The 23,285-nt window shown below is 45.0% G+C and overlaps 1 protein-coding gene across 2 annotated transcripts in view; it reads right to left on the bottom strand.

Annotated features, from left to right (window-relative positions):
• The window catches only part of SRPK1 (SRSF protein kinase 1), a 516,348-nt gene that overhangs the window by 273,052 nt on the left and 220,011 nt on the right, over positions 1-23,285 (bottom strand). For both annotated transcript variants that reach the window (XM_069238761.1, XM_069238760.1), the window contains exons 7-8: positions 15,521-15,627; positions 2,571-2,736 (exon numbers count right to left, since the gene is read on the bottom strand). In XM_069238761.1, the coding sequence (XP_069094862.1) occupies positions 2,571-2,736; positions 15,521-15,627 (273 nt within the window). The remainder of the gene's footprint in view (positions 1-2,570; positions 2,737-15,520; positions 15,628-23,285) is intronic.

Here is a 23,285-nt window from a genome sequence, read left to right as displayed (position 1 = left end):
TGTTTCGATGCCATCTCGAGTTTTCTTGCCCTTCAATCATGCAGTGTCTTCTTTGATTGAAACAAACGGCAAGCTTCACAATGTTCCAAATGATGTTCAGGAGAAAGGCAAAGATTACAGACCAAGTGCTGGTTGGTATAAGGAAATTTAGTGTGGCACAGAGGACAGAATCGGAATGAAGTCCTATCCATCAGGTCCGAACAGGCCCAAGAAGGGCGCAAAGGCCTGAAAGGGCATTTTCTTGATCACAACAGTACTACTGGATCGGTTGCAGAGGTAAAACACATTCGAAAACAATACCGACTGTATGAGAAAGTGAATATAAAGTTTCCAAATCCAAAGTCTCGGAGCGAGAGGGAACACATTCGAACCAGACAGCGGAAAGAAAACAATCTAACAAAGGAGTCGATGCCCATGCATACTATCACCAAGAGGAGGAGTCACTCGATCCTGTGACTCGAAGAAAGACTTCTTCGAAGAAAAACAGGTCCTGCAAAGCTCTGAAGAGCATAGAGTCAGCCAAAGTGTAGTCTCAATGCTGAGCTAGGATTTAAATGCGGACGCTCCCGCATCTCGTCACTGATGGACGCGGGGAAGTCGAAGCATGCTTCGATTTCTCCTTCTTGTGTTTTGACTTACCCAAGTGTCCCAAAGATTTTGAATGGAATGACGACCTTGGACTCCGTGACCAATCTTGGGATCTTCCTCATGACTGGGACCTGGACTGGTATACAGTCACACGAGGGACCGCCATGAGCTTGAGGGAGTGGTGCTTCAAAGCCTTCAGGTTCATAGTGTGGCAGAACACAACTTCAGATCCTGGTGGGGCTTGAAGCACCACAGGCAAACAGGATGCAGGTCTGTCACCGGATCCAATCTGGAGCCTGGGATAATTGTAAGGAATCTAGAGCTGAAAGCCTCTATCAGATCACGGGTATGTGATGATATCTATCCTGGTCGCTCTCTTTTTATATGACCTTCCAGGACCTTGAATATACAACACAGCAGTCCACCAAGGCTGGGCGAAAGGCTGTTACAGTTCTGCTTTACGCCGACAACTTCTTTGTCCATGATGGCACAAAAATCTATTTACAGGGCCAACTGGATCAGTAATCTCAATACTGTGCAACTAACAAATTAGAAATGAATTCACAGAAGACCCTAACTCTTATCTTTGGAAAACTAAAGATTAATAGCAGTCGGCATCTGGAAAAGGCAAAACTGGGAACAGTTAATGAATATGAATATCTGTTACTCACCCTTTGAGATCACCTACCTGACTGTTACTAATACTTTCACGAATTACTATAAGTGATTACAGAGATAAAATAACCCCGATTGTCCTCTATGGCACTCTGATGACCACTTTATTTTCAAGTTATAATTTTGATACATTTTTGGTAAATGTGTTAAAAAGAGCTTCTGGTCCCTGTTCTTTGATACAATTGAGACAGAAGCTATCTTACTTTTAACTGTCTCACTGTACATTTTAGTAATTGAAAACAGACCATTTGCAAAAAGACTTAAAGCCTGCTTTATATCTTGGCAGTCAGCATACTCCATTGCAGTATAGACAAAGAATGCTTACCACCGAGATAATGGTCCGCCTGTCACATTTAGAATGCAGGCAGACAATAGGTTTAATCACAGTGGAGAAAATACCAATTCCCCCACAATTAAACCCTTTGGATGGCTGTGTGTAGTAAGGGCAGTCAAAGGCAGACCTGTAATTCTGCCCATATGATTTAGCTTGGCGGAATTAGAGCTCAGTTTTCATTGCCTGTCACCACCATGAAAACACTGGCAGTAAGGGACTGTGAAAACTGCTAAATCCATCCCTCACATGGGAGATAACTCCCATGGCGAGGGTAACACTGTATTTTCTGTTTTAAAAAAGAAAATTCCATTTCAGGATTTTCTTTTTTAAAATAAAAAAGAAAACTGTTTGCTGTGGACCAAGGTCATGCTGACAAAGCCGTATACCAAAAAGTGAAATGCACTGACAAGAAATACCGTCATAGCAGTTCCTGGCAATTCTTTAAAAGTTACTGTCAGCTTTGCAGTTATTTCTAAGTCTGGCAGACTGTTCCTCCATCATAGACATTTTTACCTCTAAAAAGAAACTGCAAGAAGGGTGACGCCATGAGACAAACATATTGAATCAGGCTATTTGAGCCATAGCAATGAGGAGAATGCAGGTAAATTAAAATAAGAAAAAAACTTTCCGAAATGGAAACTGCAAAGGATTTTTGTTAAGTGTGAATAAGAATGTGGTTAGTAAGAAATGATCAGCATGTCGAGGTGGTAAAGATATCATGCAATGGAAACACTGGGAATCCATACTTGCTAGTTTAACAAAGGAAAGGAACACTTAAATATTTTTTTTTTTATTATGGAACCAAACAAATTGCCAGATAGATAGAAATATCTGAATGGAAACTTTCATACACCATAAGCAGAATTATTATCTTGCACATCCACAAACTGGTAAATTATTTGTATGCTCCGTAACTGCTAATGCATGGTCTCAACTGGTTGAATAGTAGAGGATTATTTAAAATGAAAATCACCTGCAGAGCCAGATGGAGGTGGTGCTCCAGATCGTTGCCACTCTGTTGCTTCAGCAGCCAGTCGCCTTATATACTGATCATTCACGCACAGAAGAATATTCTCAGGTTTTATGTCTGTATGTATGATCTGGCACTTTGAATGTAAGTAATCCAGACCCTGCAGAACCTGAAAACAGAATATTAAATTACTGCATATATGGAGTTACTTAAACAGGCGTTATAGGTTGTACAGGACTACATGACTCAGACCCTAACAAAAAAATCTCCTTCAGTACCAGTCACAGGATTCAACCCAGACTTTTTGACCTTCATTACTATTATTTTAGAGATGGAGTACAGGATGATTACCCTTAGAATGAGCATTCTTTTCTACAGCTAGGTGTCATCTATGGGATTCTTTGGTCTTAGCCGAGGGAAGTTAAAGATTTTCAGATGCTTGCTAGAATATAAACCTTTGACATTTCCTGTACACTTCTGCCACTTAAGTCTATTGTTATTTAGTGCATGACCAGGGGTATGCGACTTTAGCTCACAGTCTCCTCTGTGAGTTGTTAGTAACAAAATACTATATTCTTCAGTTTTCTTTCCCATTGAATCATATATAATCAGAAAGGAAAAGAATGATAAAATGTGTTTATGACTGTATTGCTTAACAATACTCCTCTTTGACTGGCATTTATAAGTATGCATCTTGAAGAGCTGCTTGCCTAATGTTTTGGCTTCCAAGATCTTAACCAATGGCACCGTGTGTAAAACCTCAACAGGGAGAAACGAACTGAAGTTTAAAAAAAAAAAAAAAAAAACTCAGTTCTTAGGGATGATGCATTATTTACAGTAAAACCCAATATTATTTTTGTTATGTTGAACTAAAATGATTGCTTCTAGAAGCTGATTTCTTTGGATTTCTCCTGAACACTGAAATCCAAGGGCAAGAAGGTGCGACTGAAAGGTACATGGCATATCTTTCATTCATAAGTGATGTACATTGACTGATGTCATAGGGAGCCTCCAGCGAAAAATAGATTTATGTTCCAACATGCTTCCTGAAACAGCTTGCAATCCAGAGGATTAAGTCCAACTTCTTGGAAAGTTTTTTGGACAGTGCAGAAGATACTATACCATTTTTCATAAAGAAAAACATGTACATTTCATGGTGGATGTAGGGAAGTACCTCTTTTTGTCATGGTTACGTACCCCATCCAACCTCCCCCCCTCCCCCCCACACACACACACACACACGTTTTCCCTGGTACTGATGCTAACCTGACTGAGTGTGTGCTGGGATCCTGCTAACCAGGCCCCAACACCAGTGTTCCTTAACTAAACTGTACCATTGTTTCCACAATCTACACAAAGCTAAAATGTAGTGGACTATATACTGGGCCTCCGCTCTAGGATGGCAGAGTACATGGAAAAAGCATCCAAAAACCTTAAGGGCAGCCACAGCTCCAGAAGCAGTAGTATGACCAAAAGGGTGCACTGGTGGAGTTTAAACAAAGGGCAGAAGGTATGGGTTCTGGAGCCTGTGGCTCCCAGGGCACTTCATGGACACCACAGACATCCACCACTCCCAAGACCTCTGCAACATTCTCACCACCTTCTTCCAACAAAAAAATCGAGGACATCTACAAAGGATTCGCAAGCAAAAAAAAACCACCAGCACCACCATGGACTACACCCTCCCCCCACCAACCATAAACCACTGGACCCTCACCACCCCGGAAGACACCCTGAAAACTCATGTGACCCACCCACTCTGGGGCATCCTCTGACCCATGTCCCCACCACATCTTCAACCGAGCCAGCACCACCATCACACCAGAACTATGCCATACCATCAACCACTCCATCAAGTCTGATACCTTCCCGGATGACTGGAAACACTCCGAGATAAACCCCCCCTACTGAAGAAGCCCTCTGCAGACACAATAGAGCTGAAGAAAAGACTGATCTCACTGCTCCCTTTTCCAGCCAAGGTAATCGAAAAAGTGATCAACACAAAGCTCACTGAGTTGGAGATAAACTCCATCCAAGATCCCTCCCAATCCACATTCAGGAGCAACGACAGCACCAAAACCACACTCTAGCCGCCACAGTTGACATCCGCACCCTAGTGGACCACTGTGAAACAGCTGCCCTCATTCTTCTCGACCTCTCTGCTGATTTCGACACTGTCTCCCACACCACCTTGTGCACCAGGCTACACAACGCTGGCATCCACGGCAAACACCTGGAGCGGATCTGTTCCTTCCTCACCGGCCGAAACCAGAGAGTCATCAGGCTCCCACCTTTCACCTCAAAACCGATGGAAATCAGATGCATAGTACCCCCGGGCTCCTTTCTGAGTCCCACCCTCTTCAAGGTCTACATGACCCTGCTCTGCAAGATCATCAGACAACACAGGCTCAACATTGTGTCATATGCAGAAGACAATTATCTCCCTCACTGACGAACCATTAACAGCCAAAAGCAACCTTCCCAACAGAATGAAGGCAGTCACTAAATGGATGGAAGACAGTTGCCTCAAGCTCAACTCAGATGGAGATCCTCATCCTGGGCCCCAACCCCATTGCCTTGTGGATGACTCTTGGTGGCCCATTCACCTTGGAACTGCCCCATCTCCCACCGACCACACATGCAACCTCGGCATCATTCTCTACTCCTCACTGTCTATGGCCCGCTAAGTCAACGTTGTCTCATCCTCGTATTTCCACATACTCTGCCTGTTTCAGAAGATTTTCAAGTGGATACGCTTTGACACAAGAAGTCACCCATGCACTTGTCAGCAGTAAACTCGACTATGGTAACGCACTCCATGCCAGCATCAACAAGAAACTTCAAACAAGACTCCAGAATATACAGAATGCTGCGGCCAAACTCCACCCAGACATCCCCTGCCACAGCCACATCTCTGCCCAGCTGAGACCCCCCCCCAAACTGGCTCCCTGTCAACAAACACATCACTTTCAAACTCCTGACACACACTTACAAGGCCATTCATAACACTGGACCTGCCTACCTTAACCATCACCTCTCCTCCTACACACCCACCAGACCAATTCACTCTGCTCAACTGGCACACACCACCATCCCTAGGACCCGGAAGAACACAACTGGAGGAAACTCCTTTTCCTACCTCGCCGCAAAGATCTGGAACACGATGCCGGTTCACTTCAGGCAGTCCCACCTCGCTGACTTAGGTCAGGAAGGACCTCAAGACCGGGCTCTTCGACTGACCCATTTGATTGACAGGAGTGACCTTTATCTTATCTTAGAAAGGAAAAGTGCAGTCACCTATTTGGTAGACCTCGACACTAACAGGACACACAAACCGCCTCAAGCTTTTCTGTGACACGGCTGATGTAATCATGCTGATGGTTGCTGATGAGGATCAGGAAGCAGAGTGTGAACTTCTCCCTGACCTCCTCTCTCACAACCTTAAAGATGGGTCACTTGATGGAGTTTGTCTACTCAGACATCCTCAATGCCCAAATGCAGGCTGACTGCAGGCAAGTCCTACAGCAGTATGCAGAGCTCTTCTCCTTAACCCCTGGACAGACACTTTGGTATACCTACGGACACTGGAGACAGCTTGCCTGTCAAATCCAAGATTTATAAGCAGTCTGATCAAGCTAAGGAGATCATTAAAGTTGAAGTCAACAAGATGCTGGATTTACGGTTTACTGAACCCTCTGACAGTCCTTTGGGCTAGCCCAGTAGTCCTAGTCCCCAAGCCTCATCCCCAGAGTGGAAATAAAGAAATGAGGCCCTGTCTGGACTACAGAGGTCTCAGCTCTGTCACCAAGACAGATGTTCACCCTATTGCAAGGACTGATGAGCTGACAGACAAATAAGGTGCAGCAAAGTTTCTCAGTACCTTGGACTTGACTTGACTGCAAATTTGCCTGGCACCAAGAGCAAAAAAAGAACTGCGTTCTCTACACCTGATGGGCCTTATCAGTTCACTGTTATGCCCTTTCGTTTAAAGAATGCCCTTGGCACCTTTAAAATGTTTGTGATTCAAATTCCCTTTTGGCATGGTTACCCCCCCTACTTTTTGCCTGATATTGATGCTAACTTGACTGAGTTCCTTCACTAAAGTTTACCATTGCTTCCACAATTGGCACACCCCTGACACACAGCTAAGTGTCTTGTAAAGGGTACCAGTGGTACCAAGGGCCCTGTGGCCAGGGAGGGTCCTTGTATTCTGTCACCCTAAGGAACTCCCCACCAAACACATGGACACTGCCATTGCAGATTGTGTGTGTGTGTGTGTGTGTGTGTGTGTGTGTGTGTGTGTGTGTGTGTGTGTGTGTGTGTGTGTGTGTGTGTTGGTGAAAAAGGTAAAGTTGACATGGCATCCCTCCCAGGGTGCCACGCCTACACACCATTGCCGGTGGCATAGGTGAGTCACTGCTCTAGCAGGCCTCACAGCCCTAAGGCAGGGTGCACTATACCACAGGTGAGGGCATAGCTGCATGAGGAATATGCCCTACAGTGTCTAAGTCCATTCTTAAACATTGTAAATGCAGTGTGGCCATAATAAGTACATGAGCTGGGAGTTTGTCTTTATGAGCTCTACAGCTACATGATGGCTCCACTGAAGACTGGGAAGTTTGGTATCAAGCTTTTCAGCACAATAAACCTTGACGCCCAAAGGTACCCCCCACACCCGCAGCCCCGGTCCTTGGAGAATCAGACCGACGGTCCAGCAACTTCCAGCGGCCACCTCTCCTCCCTGTCCAACCTTTGTTTTTTTGGGAACCAACCCCTGGGGTTCCCCCATTGAAAAGCATTGGGCACCCAACGTTGTGTTTGAACCTGCACTCAACTAACCCTGTGCCACTGAGGGTGTGTTTGGTGCTGACATTTTGCCCCGCTGATGCTGACCTAACCCCCCCCCAGGATGATGCCTGAAACCACGGGTACTTACCTGCAATCTGTGTCCCATCAAGCGTCCTCAGTCCTCATAGAGTTCCATTGAAAACCCAACACCAACTTTGACCTCTGCAGCCGGCCGGCCTTGTGTTGCACTTCTGTGGTCGACTTGAACTTTAACCTGTGTACAGCCTTATTCTCCGATATTGGGGTCATAAGCAGTGCACTTACCTATTAGCTGCATTGGTTCCAATGAAAAAGTGTCAACTTTTCAAACTGAAAAGCGTTACTTTGTAAATTGCTTTATCTGCAAAACGTAAACAAAGTACTACATATGCTTGATACATAATTACAAATGTAGTTACCTGCAACAAATACCTTTTGGTTCTAGTAAAGTAACAAAATATATTTTTGATACATAAAACATTGGCCTGGAGTTAGTCATTGAGTGTGTGCCTCATTTCTTGGCTGTGTGCACAGCAAATGCTTAGCACTATCCTCTGATAAGCCTAAATGCTTGACCACACAACCACAAAAGAGGGCATTGGTATAATCTACTTTAGCCTCAGTAAAGCTTTTGGGGATCCCCTAGACTCTGTGAACACTATACCTTACTTTGGTATAGTATAGAGAGAGACAACTTTCTACATTCCCCACTTCCGGAAGTATTTTTGAAGGTCTTGTAGGCGGAGTTCCCAATCTTGGACTTGCTGCTGCATCTGTAGGAAGCTGGCCTGGTGTGTGGTGAGCACCTATGGTGTTATCACCTTATACCAGGTCCAGGCATCTCCTAATAGTGAGGTGTAAGCAGTCTCTAGGTAACCAGGACTCTCTAGAGGTAGCTGTGGATGAACGGCCAAGACTTATCTAGTAGACATGCAAAGCTAATGTACTACCACTTCAGTCACACACTATCACACATAGAAGAACCACACAGTGTTACAAACATAATGGTATTTTATTACAGTAACACAAGTACTAAAATACTGAATAGGCAATACCCCAACTGGAGTTAAGCAACACACTATTATGTACACATTAGAAGTCAGTGAACAGCATAAAAGTAATAGAAAACAGTGAAAGCAATAGACAACACTGAAGGCTGGGGGCCATTTAATAGGTGGAATGTGAAAATCGAGCCCCCGTCCAAGAAAGAGGAATCGTTAGAGGGGGCCTGGGGGAAATAGTAAAACCACAAGGTAAGTACCAGAGTGCCCCCCAGCGACCAGGAGAAAAGAGTTAAGTATATGGTTCTACCCAAACCCACAAAAAAGGACTTCAGAAGAGGATAATGCCAGACCCAGACAAGACTGCAAGAAACCAAAGGTGGGTCCTGTAAGAGGAAGACATGTAAAGGAAGGGGACCAAGTCCAGTTCACATTGGAGTGTCCGGTTGTGACAGGAGCCACTACCCACCAGTATGTGGATGCAGGACCAGGTCGACCGGAAACAGACAATCAGCAGTGCAGCACTGGAGCAGCTGAAGATTTCCTGAAGTGATTCAGTCGACGTACCAAGCCGGAAGATGGGTTGTAGTCAGTCAGTGGTGTGAAAAAACCACCAAGCCTTGGCAAAAGCGAATGTCATGGAAGAAGGAATGCGGAGCTGCCGGGGACCAGCATGATCAAGAGGGACTCAACCCACAGAGGGGAGTCACGGGTGACCCACAGCAGTGAGGAGAGCCACAGGAAGTGAAGGCAACCCCCATAAGCAGCAAACATGCAAGTCGCTGTGAGGCCAACGCAGCACACTTTGAAAGGAGTCCAACATCGCAGAAGCAGCACGCAGAGGACTGTGCTTCGCAGGGGCTACACGGAGTCTGAAGATCCCTTGGAGGAAATGCCAACAAGCCTTGGCAGCTGTTAGGGACATGGTGCCCGGTGGTACTGCCCTGCGTGGAGAGATAAGGACTTACCGTCTCCAAAGTTGGACAGCTGGAGCGAGGACCAAGTGGACCATTCCAGACCACCACCTGTAATGCAGGATCCATGCAGCTCTGGAAGAGAAGAGATCCACGCAGCCAGTCGTCATTGCAGTTGGTGCTTGTGGTTGCAGGGGAGTGAATCCACTTCACTCCAAGGGAGATTCCTTCTTGCTTCTCGTGCAGCCCTCAGAGGTTGCACAGCCGGGGAACTGTTGCAGTTGCTGGAAGGAGCTGTGGAAACACTGTTGCAAGCAGAGTTGTCACTGTGCAGATTGTCGGTTTCTGGAGGGTCCAATTGCAGTTCCAATGGCCAGAATGTGAAGTAAACACTGCAGAGGAATCCACCTGTAATCTTGCACGTCGAATCTGAGGACCCACCCAAGAAACAGACCCTAAATAGCCCAGAAACGGGATTGGTCACCTAGCAGGGTGACCACCTATCAGGAGGGGGTTGTGATGTCACCTGCCTGACCTGGCCACTCAGATGCTCCCAGAGGCCTCTGCCCATCTTGGTTTCAAGATGGCAGAATCAAGTGGCCACCTGGAGGAGCTCTGGGCACCACCCCTGGGGAGATGATGGACAGGGGAATGGTCAGTTCCCTTTCCTAAGCCCAGTTTTGTGCCAGAGCAGGGACTGGGGGTAGCTGGACTGGTGCAAACCAGGTTATGCAAAGAAGACACCAAATGTGCCCTTCAAAGCGTACCAGTGGTGTGGGGAGGCTACCCCTCCCACGCCATGAAACACATATTTACAAAGGGAGAGGGTGTTGCTTCCCTCTCCCAGTATTCCTGGGCTTGAGCTAATCAAGCAGCAGGAGGGCAGAAACCAGTCTGTGGGATGGCAGCAGTGCGGGCTGCCTGGAAAGCCCGGCAAACTGGTAGAAGCAATTCTGGGTATCCTCTAAGGAGCCCCCAGACAGCATGGAAATCATACTTCCAATACTGGCAACAGTATTGGGGTACGATCCCAACATGTTTGATACCAAACGTGCCTATGTTCGGAGTTAACATTATGTAGCTGGCCATAGGTAGTGACCTATGTCCAGTACACACGTAAAAGGGTGTTCCCGCACTCACGAAGTCCAGAAAATGGAGCTGGAGTTCGTAGGGGCACCTCTGCTAATGCAGGGGTGCCCTCACACAGAGGTACCTGCACTCTGCCCTCTGGGCTAGGAGGGCCTACCATAAGGGTTGCTTACAGTGACCTGGTGCAGTGACCTGAAGTGAAAGGGTGCATGCCCCTTTTCACTCAGGCTGCAATAGCAGGCCTGCAGACACATTTTGCACTGGCTCCTATGGGTGGCATAGTACATGCTGCAGCCCATGGGGAACCCCTGGTGCCCCAATGCCCTTGGTACCATATATTAGGGACTTATATGGGGGCACCAGTATGCCAAATGTGGGGTGTGTGAGGTCCCAAGCAACCAAATTTAGAGGGTGAGAGCACAATCACTGGGGACCTGGTTAGCAGGAAATCAGTGACAACAGTCAAAACATACCGACCCCAATCAAAATCCTTCTGAGCAGATCTGCACAGTTGTTGTAGGTTCATGGGAGATACTCTGCCACCAGCTGAATATGATGGTGGAGATCCCATTTCCAAACTGTCTGACAGGGTTGTGACAATTGGAATGACTATGTCCCCCCTTGTTTCTGAAGGGCGTACACATTGCTGTCATTTTGTCTGTGCAGACTAAGACACCTTTTTTAAGAGAGGTGATGAAGAAATGCTTTCAGGGCTAGAAATACTGCCTGAAGTTCAAGGAAGTTGATGTGTGAGGACTGATGATGGGGATCCCACTGGCCCTGCACTGAAAGTTCTCCAAGGGAAACGCCACAGCCTGCTTGTGACCTGTCAGTTGTCAGAACGATGTGAGCCACAGGGTCTAGAAAAGGGCACTCTTTCAAAAGGTTGGTGGTGTTCCACCATTGCAGAGAGTGGAGAGTATGGTGGTCTAAAACCACTAGATATTCCAAGTGACCCTGTGATTAAGCCCACAGACGAGACCGACACTGCTGTAGAGGTCCATGTGGAGTGTGACATGGGGAACAATGGCAATGCAGGAGGCCATCATCCTTAACAGGCGCATCACACTCCTGTCCATGTATGATGAATTCTCTCAAAACTGAGGGAGGAGAGACTGATAGTTGTGATCACGAGCCAGATTGTGGGCTGCTATCCCCAATTCTGCAAGGAGACTAGCTCCTATATAGGGCTGTATCTGAAGAGGTTAAAGGTGGGATTTGAGAAAGTAGAGTGTGAGCCCTAACTTGTGAAGGAGGTCCCCCGTCATCTGAGTGTGACGTTGGACCTGTGCGCTAAGGTGCTGGCTTTGATGAGCCAGTCATCCAGGGAGAGGAATACGGGTACTTTTTGTCTTCTGAGATGTGCTAGTACTACTGCTAACCACTTTGTGAAGACCCTGGGAGCTGTGGGGACTCTGAAAGGAACAACCTTGAATTAGTAGTGGTTGCCTGCATTGAGGAATCCGAGATATTTTTGGAGTGAAGGCTGGATGGGAATATGGAAACAGGTGTCCTTTAGATCTAGGGCCGTCAAAGTCGCCCTGTTGTAAGAGGGGCATAATGTCTTGAAGAGTAACCATGTGAAAGTGTTCTGATAGAATGTACTGGTTTAAGGGCATAGGGCCAGAATGGGCCTGAGATAGGCATCTCTTTTGTGAACGAGGAAGTATAGGGAGTATACTCCTGTACCTTGGTGTTGTTACCTAACTGTCACAATGGCTCCTAAGTGAAGAAGGGATTGTATCTTGTTTTAGAAGAAGGTGTTCTTGAGAGATTGTGTGAGAGCGATGGGGAATGTTAGGAGGAGTGGTCATGAGCGCCAGACAGTAACCATAAAGGATAATGGAAAGGACCCACTGGATGAAGTAATGTTCGGCCATCGTGTATAGAAATGTTTAAGTCTTCGCCTGACAGGTGAGGGGTGGGAGAACGTAGGCAGTCACTATTTAGATGTTGATGTAGAGGTACAGGTCGTGGCGCTCTTGCCTCTACCCTGGGTGTTATTACCCCTATAGGCTCATCTGTAGAAGCCTCATGAATATGAATGTGAAGGCTGTCTGGCCTGAGAGGTGGAAGCCTCTGCACTTGTCGGTTTGTAAACACCTCTGAATGTGGAGTGATGAGAATTATCTCCTTGGAAGAGGCGTGTAAAGCACCCATGGTTTTTCCGTTGTCTGTCTTTTTCAGCTTCTCAGGAACTGAGTTCACTTGAGGGCCGAAAAAATGGTCCTTGTCAAACAGCATATTGAGAACCTCTTGTTTTAACTCTGGTTTAAAACTTGAGCATCAAAGCCAGGCATCTCTCCTTACTAGTAGGCTGGTATTGATACCACATGCAGCCATATTTAGGGCACATCTGACTGAATAATTACGGATTGTTTATCCGTCGGTGACAATCCCCTTTTTCAGTGCTCATCTGGGAGCTACTGGAGGTTCTCCTCTGTCTCATCCTAGTGAGCCCGATCATACAGCACAAGTAAAGCTTGGGAGTTATCAATGTTCCAATGTTCGGCTGCTTGCGCAGCCACTCTTACCTGCGGCGTCAAATTTTTTTTCTTTCCTTTGTCTGGGTTGACGTGTAGTTGTAGCCACAAAAGAATCTGGTGGGACCTGTGATTTTATATAAACTGGATCAGAGGAAGCAGCTTTGTATTTTTTGTCTATTCTAGGGGTGATAATCCTAGAGCGGACTGGTTCCTTAAAAATGTAATCTGCATGACGAAGCATGGGGAGGAACTGGATATCCCCGTGTGTGGATGTTAGAATATCAAAAATAAAGTCTTGCTCAATGGGGTCCCTGTGCAGCACAACATTAAGGAATGCAGCTGCTCAAGCTATTACATGCTGGTAGGATGTGGCATCCTCTGGCGTGAGGGTTGTGCGCAGTGTAAATCTGGGTCTGTGGAAATCATGGGATCAGGGTCATATGTTTCCCATGGATCTGGTGTCAGGCAAATCTTCACCAGTATAAAAAAACGAAAAAGGGGTGAGGGGAGGGGCTGTGATGTTAAATCTCCTGCAGTAGGAGATGGAGGTGAATGAGGGTGGGAAGAGGGTAGAGAAGAAGCAGGGGATGGAGGTGGTGAAGAAAGTACTTAAGGAGGAGGGGGATAAGGGGGAAAAGGCTTGATAATAGTAGTTGTGGCCTTGTCCTTAAACTTCTTTGAAGGTGGTGATGTGTACAGAGCCTTCTGAAAGGATAGTTTCCTCTTGAAGGTGACGGGGGAAGCAATAATGCGCCCTGTACCCTCCTGGATTTGGAGGCGGCGCTGACGAGTTTCCATGGTCTCTAAAATGGGTTCAACAGGAGATGGTGTGGCCGAAGAAACACTAGAGTGTTTAGACTACAAAGACAATAAATTCCTGATTCTTGACATTGAGGTTGTCGGCCAGTGCCCTTTTGTGGGAGCAGAGGCGGAGCTTGTTCCGCTCTGTGTTGAAGAGGTCGGTGCCAAAGGTCAAATGGAAATAGCAACAATATCTCAGGCCAAAGATGTTGAGGTTGGTGCCTTGTTGGAGGGCAGAGCATTCAAGCTTGTTTTACAGAACTGGCCATGGCCTGCTGGTAGTGGTCATCTGACGATCTCAGTAAGGGGCCTTCTGGAGGTCTTCGAGGGAGCAGGAGGGGCCACAATACTCACAGATGGTGCAGATATCACATTGTCGCTTTTGATATCCGACTGAATGTCGGAGTGCTGGATGGAGAAGGCCTCCTCCTGTTCTGGATCTTCCTGGGCATGCTCCTCCCCAAAGATGTCTGAGTGTCTTCTGAAGTCTCTAGCCAACGAGCTCTTCGGCCCTGAAGGGTCTTTTTCAATCTGAAGGAGCTGCAGGCATCGCAGGTAGCTTATTGATGGTAATCGGAGAGGCACAGGTTACACACCAGAAGTTGATCAATGTGCAGGAAATTTGCATGGCACATGAGGACAGAGTCAAAACGGCATCCATGACACCAGCATAGCGGTCGGTGACATGTGCTGAGGTATGCCCAACAGGTGAGGGGCCCCGGAGGGCGTGCAGGCGGTTTTCGGACCGACGGAGTGGGACAAGTTCTAGCATGTAAGACAACGTGATTGAAAACAATACCGCTGATTTAGCAAAAGACGGGAAGAAGGGTTTCGAAACCCGGAGGGAGGGGAAGATGGAGCGAAGATATACCTCCGAACCAGAAGACAGCGGAGAGAAAATAATCTAACAAATGAGTCGATGCCCATGCACAGTATCACTGAGGAGGAGGAGTCACATGATTCTGTGAGTCGAAAATACTTTTTCGAAGAAAAACAACCTGCTACACTCCAAACCCATCACTAGATGGCAGGAGTATGCAGAGCATGTGTATCTACAGCCACACATGCCATCGAACAAGCAGTGTTATTTTTCTAAATTGGTCTCATATTTATTCTTTGAGTGTTTGTCTCATTTATTGCCTCTGTGAGTACAACAAATGCTTTGCACTCCCCTCTGATAAGCCTAACTGCTCACTCACAGTGCCACAAAAGAAAGCGTTTGTCCTATTTACTTTTGCCTCTGTCAAACAGATGGGTATCCTCTGCACAGTGTACTCCTTTTTAGTCCACCATATAGATAGCCTACGTCCTACAATGAGGAAGCCAGTTCCCTAAGTGAAAGCAAGTCTACAGCCTTTTTTGCCCAAGATATTAATGAGTCAGTGATTCACAGACACAAAGGTTCTTCCTCAGTATGAAAAACAAGATATTCTAAATTCTAATAAGACCAACTCTCAAACTTGGCACTGAGGCAAATTATTTCACCAAAACTGTAACATCTGATTGTGACAAAGTGTAAGAACTGGTTCTAGCCGGTTAAATGCTTTCTTTGAAACAATACAAATAAGTCCTTACTATTTATAAGGGATTGTTATAATTACTGTCCTTTGGCAAGGTGAGAAACACTTTAAAGCCTATTTTTGCATAGTTCACTCTATAAAAACTGCCAAGGTATTAAACACAACTGACGTTTGACATGGAAAGTGTAAATGCTAAGTTTTCATTTTGACAGAGATGTCTCTGAAACAAGAGTTCTGAATAACAAGTATGGTTCACTTGGAGACAGTTGCTAAAGAAGTAAACATAACATTCTGATGAAACATGCTATCAAATACCTGTCGAATGATGCTCTTAACGCAGGAAAGTGGCAAACCCTGGTAGCTTGATTTAATGATCCACTTTAGGAGATGATGACCCAGAACTTCAAACACCATGCACACATCTTCAACAGGTCAAGGATAACTAAACAAGCCACATGGTTGAAAATCCACTGCATTAGTTACTTTCATCTATATGAATTTAAAACTGAAATTGCATTTGTTCCCCAGAAAGAAGGAAAATTCACGTTCTGTATTAAGTTCTTTCCCAATTCTCTGGACAGTTCTGACACAGAACATCAGACAAGATTAAATCTGGGACTCTCACACTTAAAGTATCAAACATCACTGGCAGCACAAGGCCTCACATTAGCAGCAGGCTGCTGTCACTGAACTGTATTAGGCTTGTTAAGATAACAGCTATTGATTTAGGTAGGGTAAACGTATACAGCAGTAGTACATAGTAATCTAAAAAACAATTTGAGGAAAACTCTGAAAAATGGCAATATTGTTAATGACAAAATAGGCATACATCACTCACAAATACACTGAGATTATGCCATTAAAGTGACAGTGAAATAAAAAAAATCATTGTCACACATATAGACAAATAATTATGAAAACAAAAGAGAAGTCCCAATATCCACAAGCCACTTGTGACGGCGGTCTGATACAGGCTCGTGCTTCCCTTCATATCATAACAAAAGTTATTTTCTTCCTTTCACGCTTAGTCCATGTAAACTAGTCGAGCTATATTCCCCCATCGGAACACATTATGAAATAGAAGAGGACTGACACATGCGCTGCACTCCCGTGGTTTGGAGGAAGACCCTTACACCTTGACTTTTCTAGATATAGAACAGGCATTTGACTCTGTGTGTTGGGAATACCTGTGGTGGGTCTTGGAAACTGTGGGTCTGGGACACACTTAAATTAGTTTTGAGAGACTGTTATATGAACGCCTGATACCGAGGGTCTGCACTGGCCGCTATGTATCCACAGAGATCTTACTTCAGTGAAGCACTCGGCAGGGATGTCCTTTGTCTCTCCTGTTTGCCCTTGCATTGCAGCCGCTGACCTACCACCTGAGACTGGCTATGATGAATTGGGGTATTAGAGTGGGATTAAAAGACCAAGCAGTCTCACTTTACGCAGATGACGCCAACCTGTATCTCCGCCAACCTGACATATCTCCTCTATTACTCTTGAATATTATGCAAGATTTCGGGAAATTCGAGTCTCCGTGTCAATACGGAAAAATCTGCATTGTCCCAAATAGGGTTGCTTGGTGAGCTGCCAATCAACCAACACACTGCATGCAGGTATTACATAGAAAAAGGGACACAGTGAGATCTGTGCATTCAGATTTAATGTGGGGAGCGAGCAACATTTGACCTCAACTTAGGGTGGGTAACTGGGGCCTTGCGCCCAACAGCAGCATTCTGGAATACACTACACTTGTCATTAATGGGAAAGATAGCTCTGATAAAAATGGTAGTGCTACCACGCTGTCTCTACGTCCTATAAAGAGCTATGTACGAAATCCCACATCAAATTATTAAAGACTTGTACAAACACTTGTTGCATTTTTTGGGTGTTGAAAAACGGTGCAGAGAAGAGAAAGGAGTAAGGAAGGATCGGAAGTCCCAGACCTGGAGCTCTATTACTTGGCGGCCCACCTGCAGCACATGGTTCACTGGCTGGATGGATGGATGGATGGAGAAGAAAATTGGGAAAAGTCCCTTTTGGCGGGTTTCCACGATGTCCACCAGTTGGGTGAATCACTAATGAGAGGTCTGCACATCCCAGATTCCCTACCACATGTCATCAGATTGACCAGTTTGTGGGATCGGACAATTCGGCGGGTGATACAAAGGGCTTCCTATGCTTTGGACTTGGATATATGGATACTACAGCCCCTTCACACAGATAGCACAGATGATGTCAATTGACCGGAGGTGGGAGGGAGGCTGCATTATGGTCTCGGACCTGTAACCAGTGATCAGTTTTATTACTACACATAACACTTATGACATTTTTGGATCTGACCGGGGATAATGTTTCCAATATTAAAAAAAGGCTGCCATGGCCAGGCATCTATGGCCATCGTTCGCAGAGGCTCTGCCAATCACGCAAATGTTAGTCACTATGTTAGCATTTGCCAGAGGCTATCGGCTGATAACACACAGACATTCTGGGAGGACAGTCATGCAGAAATGGCAGGGTGCCAGTGGGGAACAGATTACACCAAAAGAATTGGGGACATACACACAGGGGTAAAACGAGTTCTGTTAATGCGAGGATTGAATTAATACAATACAGCTATATCCACATGGTATACCTTTTGCCAAAGAGACAAGATGTCATATACCCACACAGGGCCTCACACTGCGCACGCTATTCTGGGCAAGTCTTACTGCGATATGTTGAGATCATGTTCTAGGTATGCTACTGTTAAATGGCACTTCACTGTATGGAGTACGTTTTATTTGTTATACATTCTGGGAGAAGACACACTGGCAAGTGGGTAATGGACTATGCAGACATGAGACGCTAATGCCTATGTTGATTGTATACCACTAACCTTTTCAAAGAATGCTTGTATACTTTGAAATGGTAATACAAATATTTTTTAAAAAGTTCTCTTATATAAAAACGTTCACAGACACTCCACAAGATCAACAAAAGGAGATTTATTCCAAAACATGGCACCCTGCTTCAAATGATTTCGGCCAAAACCTCTTGTGAGTCAGAGCAGCTAGTTCAAACTCCATAGGAATACAAACTTAGTGACTAAACATAGAAAAGGGACATACAGTGAAAGTGGAGCTGATCAGCAAAGAACAGCAGCAGACATTTTGAAATAGGTTTCTCAAGGAATATATCCACATGTGATTCATTGCTCAATATTCTCTTTTGGATACATGAATCAAAAACATAACATGACGTATACCTTTCTATAATCCATAACATGTATTATGTATAGGTAATAATAATTAAAACAATGAACAATAATTATAATAAATGCTAATTATGAGTTTGGTCACACCTCAATACCATGGTTGGTCTGATATCAAAGCAAGATTTAATGTAACTGATTCAAACAGGTACATATAGAATTCATCCATGACAAATCACACCAAGATTTATCCCTGTAGGACCTAAAACATACCACTCTCTTATACCCCTCCATGAAGGCTTTAATGACTGTAATTTTGAATAAAGACATGTTGTCCATTTTGTCAATAGGTAGCTAGTGTATTGAGATGTAGCCTTACAGAGGTGAATGTTAGCCTAAAGAGTTGTTAATGAAGCAGGTAACAGATAATGTTCTGTGTAGAGGCATTTAAAGGATCAATTTGTTTTGAATGGCAAAAACAAACAAATCTCTTTCATTTAACCACGTATCATGCAGATTTGTAGGCTTACAAACCTCTTTAAGAATGTTCATGCATTCAGGTGGAAATTCAGGTAACCGAAATCTATGACCTCAGGAGTCAAATCACCAGGTTGAGAGCCTTGGGATCTGAGTGCCTGATTTCTCAATGGTTCTGAGGGAGAAAGTCCAGCTTGTTGGGGAGCTTCTTGTGAGCGACTACAGAGAGGTACAATAGTGTTATGAACCAGGGCTGACGGGCCCATATGGGAGCCACTAGCATTAGTGTGAGAAATGTTTGCCTGAGATTCAGAACTAGAAATGTAAAGAGAGGAAGGGGGGGGGAAGCATAGGCAAGTACCTCTGACCAACTGATCCATAGAACGTTGCCCTTGGACAGTGGGTGTGGGAACCTGGACGCAAAGTTTGGGCATTTGGCATGGTCGGCGGTTCCGAAGAGATCTCTTTGAGGGAAACCCCCATCTGTAAAAGTATGGAAGGAGGACTTGGGGTGGAGTTCCCAATTGTGAACGTGTTGCTGCATCCTGCTGAGGAGGTCTGCAAAATCGTGGTCTGTTCCCGGAAGGTATTCCGCTAGCAGGTGAATGTTGTGATGTAGAGCCCATTTCCAAATCGTGTGAGATAACTGTGGAGAAAGGACATTTTGCTGTACCTCAGGTTTGAAATGCCAGAACTCCTTAGCCATGCAAGGTGTCTGAGCAAGATGCTGGTGCTGACACCCCTACCTGCAGTGTCAGCAGTGCCTAAGGCACAGTGTATTGAGGGGTTTTATATAAGCTTGTCTTCAGCAACAAGTTAATGTCCTCATTTTGTGTGTTCTACTAGGAGATATTGGAGCAGACCTTCCATTTCATCCCAGTGAGCACGATCATAACGAGCAAGTAGATCCATTGAATAGGCAAAATGCCAACAATGGGTGGATTGTGCCACAACCCTCTTCCCCATCACATCAATATGCTGGCTTTATCTTGCAGCAAGGCATCCACACTAGCTTGAAAGGATGTACGCTTGTAAGCAGTGATTATAGGCGAGTCTGGTGGCAATTGGCCCCAGATGTAGATTGGATCAGCTGGGGAGGGCTTGTACTTTTTTGGGGGGCGTTAAAACCCTAGCCCTAATAAATTCTTTAAAGATGTCCTGTGTGTGTCTTAACATGACCTTTACCTCAGGGAGATACTGTGTAGCCCTATTAGTAGAGGAAAGAGTTATATAAAAGAAGTCCTCTTCTAAAGGCTTTATGGAGGTGTACCTTGTGGAATGCAGCAGCCCTGCCTATAAGCTCCTGATATGATGCTGAGTCATCAGAAGGACAGGAACTGGTGGGATATAGATCTTGGGTCTGTGTCCCCTGGAGGATTGAACGTTTGATGTATTTCAGGGGTCGACATGTGTTGGTGTTCCAAGAGTGTCCTGTCCCTCACCGTGCTTAGCTGTTTCATACTGTGGATACCCCAGAGTTGAAATATCTAGTGGGTCTTCTATGGACAGTGGTGGAGAAGGTGAAGCTGGTGGTGGAGGCAGTGAGGGTGGTGGAGAAGGTAAAGGGCCGGGGGCTTTCTCCAAAGTTTTCTAGTGTTTTGATGGCACCGGTAAGTCTAGAGCCTCATGGAAAGACAGCAGTCTTTTGGGTGGAGGAGAAATCGGGCTGCAAATTTGGCAAGGATATACCTAGTGTGAGGCTTGATGGGGATTTTCTTTTGCTTGGCATCCAGTTGCTGTTGGAGTATATGGAGAATGGGCTCCACTGGCCTGCCGGAATCAGGCTTGGAAGTTGGTTTCAGGTCCAAACCAGGTTTCGGCACTGAAGCTCCGCTAGGCATAGAAGTGGCAGATGTCACTGGCGTTTTTCAGCTCAGCACCGAGGGTCAGGTAGGCGCTGCATTGTGTTGTGAGACCGAAGTGCTCGATGCCGAATGATTTGGCTGGTGTTTCAGCACCAAGCCAGATGGCAGGCACCCAAACCAGTCACTCAGTGTCAACCACAGCCGGAAGGCAGTGGTGGACCAAGGGCCTCTGTATGTTGTTCCAGAGGGGTCAACTGCCTTTTGGTGGGACTGACAGTGCTGAGGGACAGTGGGTACTGTACTCACAAATTGGTGAACAGGTGTGACTTCCTCCATCTCCAAGTCGGCCAACGATGGAGCTGCCCTCAATTGATAACACCTCTTCCTCTGAAGCTGACGGTCAAGAGCGTTCTTCCTCTCTTTCGACGTTTTTATGACTGAAGATGTCTGGTATATCCGTGATGCACCTTCGTGACATTACGAGGCAACGTGCTCGAAGGTTTTTTTTTTTTTTTTCCAAGCGGAAGGCATCACAATACACTTCACTGTGCTCTGGTGATAAATACAGATTACAGACCTAGTGTTGGTCGTTCCGGGGATACTTCGCCTGGCAACACAGGCTGTAATGGAAAGGCATCCATCCATCACCAGCTAATCATTCTCTGAAAAAGGTGCTACAGACCAAAGAAAGGCCAGAAGGGAGAGGGTCCTGTAGTGGCAGCAGTATAAGCGACTCAACATGAGACAGAGAAATAACATACAGAATGGAAAATGTGATAGAATTTTTTTGAGCATTTGCGATTAGTGTAACACAAACCAAAGGGAGAACCATGATGGTGTAGAACTGAAGTGCAAGCACACATGTCCGAACCAGACAGCAGAAAGAAAACACTAACAGTAGAGTTGATGCCTATGCATATTATTACCAAGAGAAGTCACTCTGCCTCGTGACTTGAAAAACTTCAAAAAAAGAAAAAAACAACTCACACAAATCCAGACCCAACACTAGAAGGCAGGAGTATGCAAAGTGTGTTGATGTACGACACACATGCCTTGATCCTACAATTACAAAGGAACATTTCCTTCTGCACTGTAAGATCAACACTGATAGTCATTATCACAAAACAGAACAGCAAGCTCTCCTTCTATAAGCCCCTGAAATCAGAAACTGAAGAGTGAAGCAAAGATTCTTTGAGAAAATACATCAGGGAGGCCTGACCAAGTGCTGTATCAAAACAGTGAAGTTTCAAGGTAGTATGAACAACCTTACACATAGTCGCTATCCATATGGCCAACACTGCGAACATTTCTCAACCAAACAGAGCACCACTTTGCCCCTTGTAGAATGCAATTTAGGTTTGCTAGGTAGAGACTAGTTGGTTAGCTTATAGTGTAATGTAATACAGGAAACTATCCACCAGTAGATTAATCATCAAGATGTGGCTAAACACACAGGAATTGGGCCATAGTTAAAGAGTTGTTGGATTTTCTCAAATGTTTTGTTTTGTTAATTAAATGCTTAGGACTCTTCTTACATCTATTAAATGTAGAGAGCTCTTTGCCATAAAAGTGTGATTGTTGAAAACAGGCAATGTGAGAGACTGATTTATGAAAATCTGAAATCACTTTTGGGGAAACATTGTATACATTGCATTACAACTTTATTGGAGCAGGTAAAAGTATGAGGTTTCTACTGTTCATTTACTTTACAGACAACATATTTTCAACTGACATGACAATTGCATTTGCACATATAGTATTCAGATATACCTATACAACCCAGGAACAATATGTAGAAATAGCATGACCTAGTGTACTGATTTGTGTTGATTGTATTAAAATATTTGTTTCCACCACACTTCCGAATTACAAAATAAGTGCTCCATTTGTGCTTTTGTAATTCTGATATATTTTCAAATATTTGCACAGTTCATTTACAGACATTTACATTTTGTTGTGTGCTAGGAAAAAAAAAAAATTCTTTCCCACTACCTGACAAGATTGCCACATAAAATCCTCTCACTTTGAAGTCAGAGTAAGGAAAAGTAAACGCCAACTTCCTCAGAAGGTAGAAGAGCTTGACATTTAACCTCTGTCTTTGTCAAAATGTAAAGGCCTGTTTACAGAAAGTGAGGGCTCGTGGAAGAACACAAAGAGTGATGGTGAACAAACTTTGCTGCATGGGAGCGATAAAGACCTGTTGGACAGCCTAAAACAAATAGAAGCAAATAGGCGCCCAGAAAGGAAAATACTACTTACCCAGTTTGTGACATGTAGTGCTGTTGATTCACATGCTTAGCATAATCTTGCTATCTAGTGTTGGGCTCTGATTTGTGGAAGTTGTTTTTCTTCAAAGAAAGTCTTTTCAAGTCACAAAACATTGCTGCAACTCCTCTTGTTGGCAATGAGCATGATCATCAATTTCTTTGTTAGACTATTTTCCTGCAAAGCAGGTGAGGATCAAATGTGAGGTATAGTGTAGGATCATGCAATACTCATGTTGAAGGAATAAGTGATAATTAGGAAAAGCAATTGCAACAACCACAGGTGTTTCCGGGGAGGAGGGTGGGTGAATGTGAAACTACAGCACTACATGCCACAA

The sequence above is a fragment of the Pleurodeles waltl genome, chromosome 6 (genome assembly GCF_031143425.1).
Source record: "Pleurodeles waltl isolate 20211129_DDA chromosome 6, aPleWal1.hap1.20221129, whole genome shotgun sequence".
NCBI classification, from domain to species: Eukaryota; Metazoa; Chordata; class Amphibia; order Caudata; family Salamandridae; genus Pleurodeles; species Pleurodeles waltl.
Note: the sequence above shows the minus strand (reverse complement) of the source record. Positions and strands in the feature narration are given on the sequence as shown.